This window comes from Cricetulus griseus, chromosome 3, assembly GCF_003668045.3.
Source record: "Cricetulus griseus strain 17A/GY chromosome 3, alternate assembly CriGri-PICRH-1.0, whole genome shotgun sequence".
Classification (NCBI taxonomy): domain Eukaryota; kingdom Metazoa; phylum Chordata; class Mammalia; order Rodentia; family Cricetidae; genus Cricetulus; species Cricetulus griseus.
This window is the reverse complement of record NC_048596.1, coordinates 17404878-17417813: the sequence shown is the minus strand read 5'-3', so window position 1 is coordinate 17417813 and position 12936 is coordinate 17404878. Positions and strand designations below refer to the sequence as shown.

Below are 12936 nucleotides of genomic sequence, written 5' to 3'. Positions count from 1 at the left end.
TACATGTGATGCACATACATACATACATGCAGACAAAACATACATACACAAAAATCTTTTCTTAAATAAAAGGAAGAAGGAGACACGATAATGGTCTGTAGCAGTCAGGAGAGGTGCAAAGAGAAACAATCTCTGAGTGTGGTATTCAATGTTCTGTTGCTGTGAAGAGACACCATGACCAAGGCAACTCTTATAAAAGAAAGCATTTAGTTGGGGCTCGCTCACAGTTTCAGGGGTTCAGCCCATTATCATCATGGCAGGAAGCATGGCAGCAGGCACGGCAGACACAGTGCTGGAGAAGTAGTTGAAAACGGTATCCTGATCCTCAGGCAGAGAGAGACACTGGGCTTGCAATGGGCTTTTGAAACCTCAAAGCCCACCTCCAATGACACACTTCCTCCAAGGCCATGCCCCATAGCCCTTCTAATCCTTTCTAATAGGCCACTCCCTAGTGGGTAAACATTCAAATATATGAGACTATAGGGGCCATGCTTATTCCAACCGCACTCGGGAATGACGTCGAGAACATCAGGCACCTTGTTAGCTAATAGCATGCTCCCGTAGATAAGGTTACATCTCTTCCCAATCGAACGGGTTCTTTATTAGTCCCTATCGTCTGATATCTTTAGGCAATTGAGTTTCCCACAATCCCCTCCCCACACAGATCCTAGTAGGAAATATGTCACAGAACACTTTATTATATGAATGCTACTCCCCACCCGCCCACCTAGCACACAGACATTGTCTTAGTTAAGGTTTCTATTGCTGTGAAGACACACATGACAATGGCAATTGTTATAAAGGAGAACATTTAGTTGGGGCTGGCTTCAGAGGTTTAGCCCATTATTATCACAGCAGAAAACATGGTAGCATGTTGGCAGACATGGTGCTGGAGAAGGAGCCAAGAGTTCTACATCTTGATCCACAGGCAGCAGATGGAGACCAAGTCCCATACTGAGTATAGCTTGAGAATATAAGACCTCAAAGGCCACCCTCATAGTGACACACTTGGATAAGGCCACAGCCACACAAACAAGGCCACACCTCCTAGCGCCACTCCCTGCGGGCCAAGCATTCACACACATGAGTCTATGGGAGGCATATCTATTCAAACCACCACAGGCACACATATACATCTTGTCTATCACATTTCCAAATTGGAACAGATGTCAAGAGTGTCATCTTACCCCCACACAATCTGAACCAAGTAAAAACTGAGCCTTGTGGTAAAGGCCAATAAGCTCAGCTTCTGGGGAGACTGAAACAGGAGGGTCAAAAATGTAAAGCCTATTGGATACCTCACAGCAGGGGTTCTCAGCCTTCATAATGCTGAGACCCTTCACTACAGTTCCTCACATTGTGCTGACCCCAACCATGCAATTATTTCATTGCTATTTCGTAACTGTCATTTTGCTACCATTGTGAATTTCGATATAAATATCTGATATGCAGGATATCTGATATTTGACCCCCGAGGCCGTCAAAGACCCCAGATTGAGAACCACTGCCTTAGAAGAGACCCAACCTTACAATGAAAGGGGCTGGGGAAATAGCTCAGTGGCTGAGCACTTGGGTAGGCACATTCAAAGTGAGATCCCTCACTGGGGTGGAAGTGGGGTGAAGGAAAGCTCTCATCTACTAAGCAATGGAAACACTCCTTCAACTCCTTCTGCTCAGTCTTTAGGACTAGTCTTGGAGTTAGTTTAGGAGTTTCTGTTATTGGCAGTGTAATGGAAAAAGCAAACTACTGACACACAGAGTATACACATTTGTTTTGTTTTCCTTTTTAATTTAGCATCCTGTTAACAATACATTAGCATCATCGATAGAAAACAAAACAACAACAAAAACCCTGGCCATCTAGAAAACCATGTGCTACCTGAGCACTCCCAGGGACAGCACTCTGGCTGGACGCTGCTGGCAAGCCCAGGTGTGCCCTGAAGGCTCCAGTCTCCCTCTCGAATGGATGATGAAGCATTCAAGCAAAGGACAAGCAGGAGTTCCGAGTCTGAGTTTGTGAGGTGCTGCCTTGGAGGAGACTTGGGAGCGGCCACAGCCCTCTAGTTCATCCAGCATCACACGGCTTTGGGATTAACGTTAGTTAATCCCCACAGATTTCTTTTGAGGAGCTGTGATGATTCATCAGCCTCAGGAATTAGTGGTTATAAAACATTCTTCCATATTTAAAAAAAAAAAAACCACCTGATCCATACAAACATGTTTTCATCGCTTCTCCAACTTTTTGTACTTGGCTTCTGTGTGGGGAAGAAGAGGATTGTATCTTTCAACACCAGCTCTCACAAAGATACTTTTTAGTTAGATTTTTAAGCAAGTTCAGATCTACCTACTATACTCTTAAGAAGGCACTGGCTTCAATCTCATCATCTACCCAAATGCACAGATCCTAGACTTGCACAACTTGGAAGATTCAAATGTATACACCCTGACTCAGAGCCCAGACCACAGTCACTAGGTCCTAACTCTGTCAATAGCACCGCTTGGATAGCTCAGACACAAAGAAGCAAGATCTATTGGCACTTGCCCTATTGGGAGACTTACTGAATTTTTGTTTGTTTGTTTGTTTGTTTGTTTTGAGACAGGGTTTCTTTGTGACTTTGAAGGCTGTCCTGGAACTAGCTCTTGTACACCAGGCTGGTCTCAAACTCACAGAGATCCACCTGCCTCTGCCTCCCAAGTGCTGGGATTAAAGGTGTGTGCCACCAACACCCGGCAACCTTACTGAATTTTTGAAACTCCAGGTACCCTCTGGAACCTGACTGGAACACAGTTAGTATAAATATATGTTTTTGTTTTTATGTCCATTTCTCCACTCTTTTTACCCCCAACCCCACATCTACCTAGCCTAGACAGGTCTCACAAGTCTCAAGCTGAGCTGGGTGGTGGTGGTACACACCTTTAATCCCAGCACTTGGGAGGCAGAGACAAGTGGACCTCCAGGTTTGAGGTCAATCTAATCTATAGAGTGAGTCCTGGAGGACAGCCAAGGCTACATAGAGAAACCCTGTCTTGAAAAAACAAAACCAAATAAAAGGACAAGAACCAAATCTCAATCTGGCCTCAGACTCCATATACAGCCAAGGCTGACCTTGGACTTGTGATTTTCCTGCCTCCATATTCTGAGTGTTGCAGTTACAGGCACGCACATCCGTGCCCTGTTTGTCCATGTGGGTCAGCACTTGGCATCCCTAGTGTTCTAGAGGTTACAAGGTGGTGCTCTTAAACCCAGGACTTCATACACGGCAAGCAAGCACTGTACTAACTGAGCTGCATCCCCAGTTCTTCTATGCTCTTCTTACATCTCACTTTAGGAAAGCAATTTGGAAAAATGCAAAAGCTTAAAGACACAGAGACTTAAAATGTCATCAAATAAGACTCTTTCCTCCCCCCTCCCCCCACTTTGGTTTTTCGAGACAGGGTTTCTCTGTTTTGCTTTGGAGCCTGTCCTGGAACTCGCTCTGTAGACCAGGCTGGCTTGGTCTACACTCACAGAGATCCGCCTGCCTCTACCTCCCTCGAGAGTGACCGGCTCAAATAAGCCTCTTACTGTGAACTTTTTTTGAACAAATTTTCAGACAGCCTAAGGTGAAGTAGCTCATCCTAAATTCCTGATCTTCTTGCCTTCACCTCCCAAGGGATTAATGGCATATGCCAGCACATCCAACTCTTTTCCTGGCTTTTAAAATCTCAATAGCATTTGGTATGACACCTTCTATGTGGTGAGGTTCACAGTAAACAGTTAGTATATGTAACTGTGCATAGTGAAACTGACGGCTACTCTGTACTCCTGTTAAACAGCCACTGACAACCCACTCTCTTGACGTAGCCAGCAAGTAGTGATGGTAGAAATAAAGAACTTAGGGTAAAATCATGTTCATTACTCTTTACCAAGTAAGTAACAGCCAGGGCCAGCAAGCAAAACTTAAAAGCACTAGCTTTCTCCTGGGAGAAAAAGCAATTTTCCAGTAAAACACATAACCAGTGATTCCATTTTTAAAAGGCATGTGCATCTACATTTCTAAGGATAACTCAGCATGTTGAATTATAGTCAAGAGCTTGCCATATATAGGAGCTGGAGAGATGGCTCAGTGGTTAAGAGCACTGACTGCTCTTCCAGAATACCTGGGTTCAATTCCCAGCACCCACATGGCAGCTCACAACTGTTTGTAACTCAAGTTCCAATGGATCTGACACCCTCACACAGACATACATACAGGCCAAATACCATACCATATAAAATAAATTTTTAAAAAAGAGCTTGGCAACATAATCAGACCCTTGATTTATGTCTCTTCCATGTGCTTTACCGTCTATGTACCGTTAAGTAAGTTTCCTTGCCTCTTAAACCATTTACCTTCCCTAGAGGATAGGAATTTTTAAAAAAAATAATTTAAAGAATTATGGGTCTAGTGATGACCACCTTTAATCCCAGTGCTCAGGAGGCAGAGGCAGGTGGGTCTCTGTGAGTGTGAGGACAGCCTGGTCTACAGAGTAAGTGCCAGGACAGTTGGGGCTACATAAGGAGACCCTGTCTCAAAAAACAAACAACAAAAAAATCACTTCCCAGATAATTGGGAGAATAAAGAATACAATATATGCAAATCAATCAGAATAGTACTTGATAAATCAGTAACTACAGAAACTGTTATTTAGTAAATAATTAATTCCTCAAGTTTAATTTGCTTGTTTGTTTTTGAGATATGTTTACTATATAACCTGACCTGAATATGAATTTGCAACCCTCCTGCCTCAGTTTCCTGAGTGCTGGGCTCACACATGTGCGCCACCACATCTAGCTAAGTACTCTTTATCAAATAAAATCTAAGTGGTTAAAGAGGTGGCTCAGTACTTAAAAGCCCTAGTTGCTCTTGCAGAGGACACAGATTCGGTTCCAAGCACCGACATGGCAGCTCAGGACTATCTGTAGCTCCAGTTCCAGGGGATCAGATGCCCTCTTCTGACCACCACAGGTACTGCATACACGTGATGCATAGACACACATGCAGGCCAAACACTTATAAAATAAACCCTAAATAATCAAAATAGAAGTAAAAATAATTACCCAGTTTTTTTGAATAAGCATCCAACTTGTAGGCTGCCTGCTCGAGAGCTGCCACCTGTTCCTCAATCACATTGATCTGGTCCAGATACGGCTGTAGTCCAGCATCTTGAAAAACAAACCAAATGTCCGTATATCATCAGCAAGTATAGAGAAAGAGTAGGAAGTAAGAAAGCTGGCATTTCTTCTGCTGTGCCCAACATAGACCAAAATGGGTGACAAGAGTGTCACCAGCAGAGCAGATGCTGTAGGGAAGGCGCAGTTGACTTACTGGGCACATCATTGACCCAGCCCGAGTTAAGTCGTTCTCCTTTTCAGATTTCCTTCCCTGGAAAGTTCTTTTTCCTTAAGCAATGTTTCTGCTACTGAGTCAGCATCTTGGGCATGCCCATACCAAGGATGTCCTTGTGACAAAGGGCATTTTTCATTGGAAAAGTAAGTCAGACCACTCTAAATTAACATTTTCAATTTATAGATTTTCTGCTTATAAAGCAGTCCTTCAGGGACTTCACTGTTAAATCAATTCTCTAGACTCTCATTTGCCCACTTTCCTTCTAGGAATGTACTAACTAAAAGCCAGGTTTAGAAACAGAAAGAGCCATCCCACCAAAGCACACTCATCTTCATAATGGAAAAAATACTCCTTAGTTGGTAATGCATTCTGGAACTTGAGCTCCCAGGGGGCAGGGATACCATGTGCCCCAAACACTGGAAACATTAACCACGGGCAGTACTTATTCAAGTGATGGTATTAGTACTCACATTTTTGGTTTAAGTCCTTTAGGTTTCTGCTGATGTTTATAGCAATATCTTTCATCTCAAGATACTTCAAGCTTGTTAGCTTATTCATATTTTCCAGGAGTTTATAGTCTTCACTGGTGGCTTTAAAATAACAGAGAATGGGATGCCTTTAGGTTTTATCTGAAGTTACTGGAATACAGAGTTTTAAGTGAAAGGAGTTCAGGAAGGGAATACAGAAGTTCAAGGCCCCAGGTTACTTTCATCTGTAACATTTATACTTAGCTTATAACCTGAATGTCTAAGTAGAAACTAAGGCAGCAATCAATAAAAACTAAGAAAGGTCTAGAAGAGTTTGTGTTATAGTTCGAAAAGAAAATGGTAAACTCATGTCAAAGAGGAAAGGGGAGATAATCTTGGTACTTCTGTAGCATAAAAAAATATAAACTGTGTAGTGGTGGCGCACACCTTTAATTCCAGTGCTTGGGAGGCAGAGGGAGACAAATCTCTGAGTGAGTTCCAGGACAGCCAGTGCTACACAGGAAAACACTGTCTTGAATACATATATTAAAATATCACACACACACACACACACACACACACACACACACACACACACAATTTAGAGGATTTCATCATATTATATAGTATCAACTAGAGATATAAACCTTCTATGTACATATGTGTATGTGTATATTTGGTACCAACTTGTGTGTGTGTGTGTGTGTGTGTGTGTGTGTGTGTGTGTGTGTGTACACGTGTGTACACCGGTATGTTCAGGCTAGAGGGCAATGGGTCTTTCTCAATTACTATCCATCTTATTTCCTTCATATAAGATTTCACTGAAACTGGAGCTCACCAATTTAGCTAGACTTGCCAGGGAGTTCTAGGAGTCCTCCTACTTCTAACTCCCCAGAATTCAGGTTCTCATGCTTGTGAAACAATCAGTCCCTGAACCCAGATGGTGAAAGGAGAGAACTGACTCCCAAAGCTGTTCTCCAACCTCCACACATGAACTATGGCACATGGCTATGTATACATGCATGTGCGTACAGACACAGACACAGACACAGACACACACACACACACACACACACACACTAGTAAATTTTCTTTTCCAAAAGTATTTGTACAAGTAAGAATGAGCAGAGTGGAGAAATAACACTGGCTTAACTTAGTTTTTTAATCACTTAGAAACTTTGGAGCTTTAAGTAATTATCTACAAAAATTATTTAAGGCTGCAAATGTAGCTCACTGGATAAAGCAATAGCTTTGTATATGCAAAGCCCTGGGCTCATAATGAATTGCTCCATCTCCTGACATGTCAGTCTAGGCCCTAAGAGGTCCACCTGAAAGCTCTTCCTTGGCAATCCTGTTCGACATAGCCTTTACCCCCACACGACGCCTCCACTCCCATCACCTGATGCCTCCCCTGCAATGATCAGTCCCTGAGCTCTGGACTCTTATATACGAAGCATCTGAGTGTCTTCAGAAAACCTACCCAAGGGTTTCAGTAACAGTTATAAACAGCCAAGCCAAAACTGAAAGTTTCCCACATAAACATGGTTCCTCTTTTCAGCTTCCTTATTTTGGTTGGCAGTCCTACCCACCCTTAAAACCTCACAAGTATCTGAGAATGCTCGTTACCCACCTCAACAAATCCTGGGAAGTCTACTTCCTTCCTGTGTTCACACCCTACTCTCAATCTTCTTATCTCTTCACTTTGCCTCAGACTCCCATTACTTTCTGAACAGCTGCTCTGTTCCTGTTCTCCTCCACATTTGGTCTTTCACCGCTACCAAATAATAATCTCTCTAAAACGAGGGCCACACACTTGGAAGCCAGCAACAGAATGTGAATGAAGCAATGCAACGGTTTATATAATGCACACAAGGAAGGCATTCACTTCCACAGCGGAGTGTGTTCCCTCTCTGCCCAGCACCCTGTTTGCTAATCGGAAGGGGCTGATAAGGAAAACCGTTTCTAAACTGCAATGAATGAAAGCCAGCAGTAAAAGAACAGAGCTAAATGACAAAGGACACTCAGTCACTAAAGGAGAAGAACAGGCCAGTCGTGAAAACAAATCAAATCATAGTCTTTTTTAAAGCCCGAAAAAATGGCAAGTCTTTAGAATTTGCAGAGAGAACCCACAAATCTAAATTTTGTTACTCGGTTTCTCTTGTTCAAAAATAAATGAATAATCAGGCTGATAAATCAGTGACTTCCACCCACCCCGCCACCCCCCACCCCGCCACTTCTCTATTAAGCCTTTCCTCGTAGATTCTGGTTCACAAACTGAGATCCCAGGCAATTCTGGGGGGGGGGGTAGGTGGGGGCTGTGAATGGCTCAGCTGGTAATGGCACTTGCTACCAAGCCTGCAGATCTGAGTGTGGTACTCCTGACCTCACAAGCAGTCCTATGACCGCTGAGTATGTGTACACACACAAACACAAAGTAAGTGTAACTTTTAAAAACATTCTGGAGAAGTGAAACTGTGTAAGCTCCTATGACGGTGCACATGGCCCAGGCTCTACTTTCTGACTCTACCTCACGCCCAGACCCAGGATGCAGGCACACTGAATTGAACCTAACTATGCTCAAGTCTTCAGACGAACTTTCAGGTCTAATCAAATTGCTTGCTGATTCCAGCTCTTTTACTAACTGTATTGCCCCCCCCTTTTCCATTTCCTTCACAATCATGCTTAAAATACACCTCCCTTGGGGAGGCACTTCTTAACTAATAGTGCAGGATTTTTGTTGTTAGCTGTCGTTACTACATTAGAAGAGGCTTGCGACTTGTGTTTCCAAAGTGGGACCTGAGCTTCCCTGGGGAAAGCGGGGAGGGGGCTCTCTTCCTCCCTTTCAACCACTGACAGAGGCTGCTAAAGCGCCTCTCAGGTTTCTGCCACGCCAAATGCAACTTCACAACCGGGTCAGGCAGGACGGCGTCTCACCTGTCAGTTCCCCAGTCAAGTATGTGGCCATTTTGGAGAACATGTCTCGGCAGAGCTCATTGATGTCAGCTTCGGCGGGCTCCTTTGCTTCCTCGGCTGTCTCCACTGCAGCATCATCTGGCGGGGTGGGGGTGGGGGGTGGAATAGGGGGGAGCGGGTTGGGATGGGAGTGTGTGTGTAAAACGTTCTTGGCCAGACCTAACCCAGCTAGCGCGGCCTCTTCCACGCCCCTCCCGACCTGTGCTCACGCGGTCTGGTCTGGCAGCCTTGGTCCTCCACCCGCCACCTCTCAAGCTCCCCACTTGGCGCTCGCCCTCCTGAAACGCCAACTCAGGGGCCAGACCTTCACCTCAGCGCCCGGCCGCGGCAGGCAGGTGCGCCCGCTCTGCATCCGGACACAGCGCCCCACTAGCCGCTCCTTCTCCATCCGCGCGAGGTAGTACCTCTAGCCGGCTCCTCGCGTCGCGTCGCCGGGACGCCCTCCGCCGCGCCGCCGCCGCCGCCATGCCCGGCCCAACGCCGCTTCCGGTCCTGAAGCGTCTGCGCGTGCGCGCCGCGAGTGCCCCGCCCCGCCCCGCCCCGCCGCGCGCGCTCGCACCCTCCTCGCTTTGCTCTTCTTGACCGAGTCACGCCTCCGATAATTGCCTTTTATCAAAGTGCAAGCGCGAAAGCGAAACTGAAGCTCTGGCAGGCTATTGTGAATCACCCCGCTGCTGAGAATCACCGTGTCTGGTGTTGAAGATGCGTTCATTTCTGCAGCCATACCCTAGAACTGTCTCTTGGCTTGTACCAGCCACAGCCTGTCGTGGGTGGTGGCCCCACAGTGGCCCCATAACTTGTCAGCTGAAGTTATTGGAGACAGGTGCCTCTTCCCAGACACTAGCACCCTGACAAGTTTTACTCACTGAAGAATGGCGGCAGGGAATCCATGTTTTTGGAAATTGTCTCCCACAAGCTTTCAGCCTGGATTCTTGATCCTAAATATTCTCTCCCTTCCCCTTCCCGCAAGCCTTGGATTAATATCGTAACAACTCTCTGAGTCGAGCTTCTTAAACTCCAAGCTAGCCCCTAATGCTGTTTAATTGAAAACACCTTGCTTGAAGCGTCCATCATGGTTGACGCACTGGTTACCTTGATTGCATTTAGTTGTTGCACAAGTCTCTAGGGTTTATAGAGTACTTAACAGGATGTGAGAGCAAGTGTGAGTGAAGGCATTGAATGAGAAGGTGCACTGGGGAGCAACGAAGGTGTGGAGTGCAGGGGGTGGGGTCATGGGAGAGGATGAAGAGGTATGGAAGAATTTTCAGGATACAAGCTCCTGAGCATCCAACATCTTGGTGTAAGAGTTTCTTGTTATTCTTGGTTATCCTCCACCCACCTGTACTTGTGCACACACACACACACACACACACACACACACACACACACACACACACACACACACACACAGATGCCCCTACCCCCAAGCCTTCCTAACCTGACTATTTGAGAACCCATTCTCCCTGGGTGCTTCATCTATAGTAACCATAGTATTTTCCATTTCAAATATTCCTATGAGCCAGGGCTTCTCTTTTACTTAAACTTTTTCTTTCATTTATTTTACATACCGACCACAGTTTCCCCTCCCTCTGGCATCTGCCCCTTCCCATCTATCCCTCTACCCTTTCATTCCTCCTCCATCTCCACTCAGAAAAGGGGCGGGCCTCCCATGGGCTTGAGCAAAGCATGGCACATCAAGTTGAGGCAGGATCGAGCTCTTCCTCTAGCATCAAGGGCTAGGCAAGGTAATCCTGCCTAGGGAACAGGTACCCAAAAGCCAGCTAAGCACCAAGGACAGGTCCTGCTAGGCGCCCTACAAAGAGACATCTACATTAACTGTCACACACATGCAGAGGGCCTAGGTCGAGCAGAGGCTCCCTATCTGTTGGTTCAGAGTCCATTAGCTCCCACAAACTCAGGTCAGCTGTCTCTGTTGGTTCCCCTATCATGATCCCCTGAGCCAGGGCTTCTTACTTCAAGACTCCTGGGACAGCCAAGCTCCTTGACTTTGGCATGGCTCCCACTCCAGTACCTTCCAGAGAGTGCAAGTGAGCATGAGTATCTTACATTTATAGCCTTCTGTCTTCTCTCTAACCCCAGAAGCAAACACAAAGACCTGGTTTTCTAAAGAGTTTTATTGATAGTCACCTTGGAACCCCATGTTGTCCTATGATGAAGAGCCTGAGACCACCACATAAGATTAGTCCAAAGATCAATGAATCCTGATATCACTTCCTTCCTTGATTCCCTTTGGGTTCTGTTTCTGTTTCCAGGTATGAAGTCCCCTCAGTTCCAGGTATTCCATGGAACTTGGGAATTGGAGGATGGGCTCCTCCAGAAGGAGCATTGACTTCACCTTCAAGGGTGTCATTCAACTCCTCAGTTGGAATCTCACCAAACAAGAATCTACTTTCCTCGGGGGCTTTCTTTTGTCTCCATGGGGGAAGAGAAGACCTCAATTATTATATTGATTATAATCTGTTTGGCCCATGGTTCAGGCTTCTTATTAACCAGCACTCTCTTAATTATTAACCCATTTCTATTCATCTGTGTATTTCCACATAGTCTTGGCTTACCAGTGATGCCCAGGTCTCTTACTTCCTCGGCAGCTATATGGTGCCTCTCTGACTCCACCTACTACCATTCTCTATCCCTGTTTGTGTTTCCCACCTGGCTAAATCCTGCCTGTCCACTGGCCGAAACAGCTTTATTTATCAACCAATAAGAGAAACATATTTACAGCATACAGAAGGACATCCCCCATCTCAAGAGTAAGATTTACTGAGAAGTAAGAAGACATATCTATTGCCTACTCTTTGGGCTTCTATCTTTTGAACAATCATGGCTGAGTTCTTTAGGAGAGTCGTTGTGTTCTCTTCCTTTTTCTTGTTTGCTACTGATGTTAATCACTACAGCAGAAGTAAATGCACAGGGAGTGAGAAGCCAGGTAGGAAATGCTACTTTACAGAGGTGTGTGACTACATAGAGAAACACCAAGGGAAATGTCTGAACATGCTACCCAATCACCCACACACAGAAACATTGGCTCAAAATGCCAGACACAGGTGGGACGATACAGCAGCTATCATGAGACATGCAGCTCTAGAAGGGGCGGGAGTGCATACAGAGAAGAGGCTTCTGGGAAGGCATAAAAAGAGGAACTTGCTGTCTGATGTTTTAGGATCCCCCTTTCATTCTCCTGCCTACCCTGGACGCCCAAGGGGGCTGGAGTGATAACTAGGACTGGTTACAGGTTCTTCCAAACAGCTAGCTCCTCCTGTTGGAAGAAAAAGGAATAGCTCATTTGAAGGAGTAATTTTTTTTTTTTTTTGAATCTAACTACAGAGAACCTAGATCGCTATGGACTAATGTTTGTGTCTCCCCCAAAGTCTTATGCTGGCATACTAATCCCCAATGTGACAGTACTAGGAAATGAAGCCTTTGTGGGTGATGAGATCATGAGTGTGGAGCCTTTATGAAGGGGGTTAGTGCCCTTTTTTCCTGCTGCCATATGAGAACATATTAAGAACTGAATTGTCTGTGAAGTAAGAAGGAGGCTTTCACCAGGTCCTGAACCTGCTAGTACACTGGTCTCATACTCTCCTCATCCTCCCAAACTGTAAAAAGTGTATTTCTGTTGTCTATATGCAGTCTGATCTTTGATAGTTTGTTATAACAACTCAAAGAGACTAAAACAAAGGCTCCCCTAAAAGGTCATGGAACTGTATAGGCTGACTTAAGCAACTTCCGGGTCTGCCCTCCACCTCTACTGATCTATGACCACTGTGAGCATTGCTCCCTAGATCTTTTCAGAATGTCTTCTCTAACTGGGAAATCAGATGGATTCCATCTGTAAAGAACTCAGAGGACCCAGCCCTTGGAAGGGTACTCACCATTCCTGGGGAGGGAGCCAGGTCCTCTTTGCTCTCCGGCATCTTCAGCTTTGAGCCCATAGCATCAACCTTGGACACAACTCCTTCCAGAACATGCTCCAGCTGCAGAACTCTCCTTGTGAGCCTGAGAGAGACAAAGGGTGTGTGCAGGGGTATCGTATTAGAGATGACACATTGGTGCTTGTCTGGGTGGGAAGGAGGAAGATGAGGCCCAACTGTGTAGGGAGAATCACA

The 12936-nt window shown here is 45.5% G+C and overlaps 2 protein-coding genes across 2 annotated transcripts in view; both read right to left on the bottom strand.

Annotated features, from left to right (window-relative positions):
* Positions 1-1772: 1772 nt before the first annotated feature.
* Positions 1773-9251, bottom strand: Bloc1s2 (biogenesis of lysosomal organelles complex 1 subunit 2). Its single transcript, XM_027407240.2, has 5 exons — positions 9120-9251; positions 8771-8887; positions 5840-5959; positions 5081-5185; positions 1773-2255 (listed from the first exon to the last, which is right to left on the bottom strand). Exons 2-5 carry the CDS (start codon positions 8811-8813, stop codon positions 2224-2226), a joined length of 300 nt encoding a protein of 99 aa, XP_027263041.1. The 5' UTR covers positions 8814-8887; positions 9120-9251; the 3' UTR covers positions 1773-2223.
* Positions 9252-11037: 1786 nt separating this feature from the next.
* Pkd2l1 (polycystin 2 like 1, transient receptor potential cation channel) overlaps positions 11038-12936 on the bottom strand; it is a 33224-nt gene continuing 31325 nt past the window's right edge. The window contains 3 exon segments of the mRNA XM_027407239.2: positions 11038-11255; positions 11999-12086; positions 12703-12826. Coding sequence (XP_027263040.2) covers positions 11038-11255; positions 11999-12086; positions 12703-12826 — 430 coding nt within the window.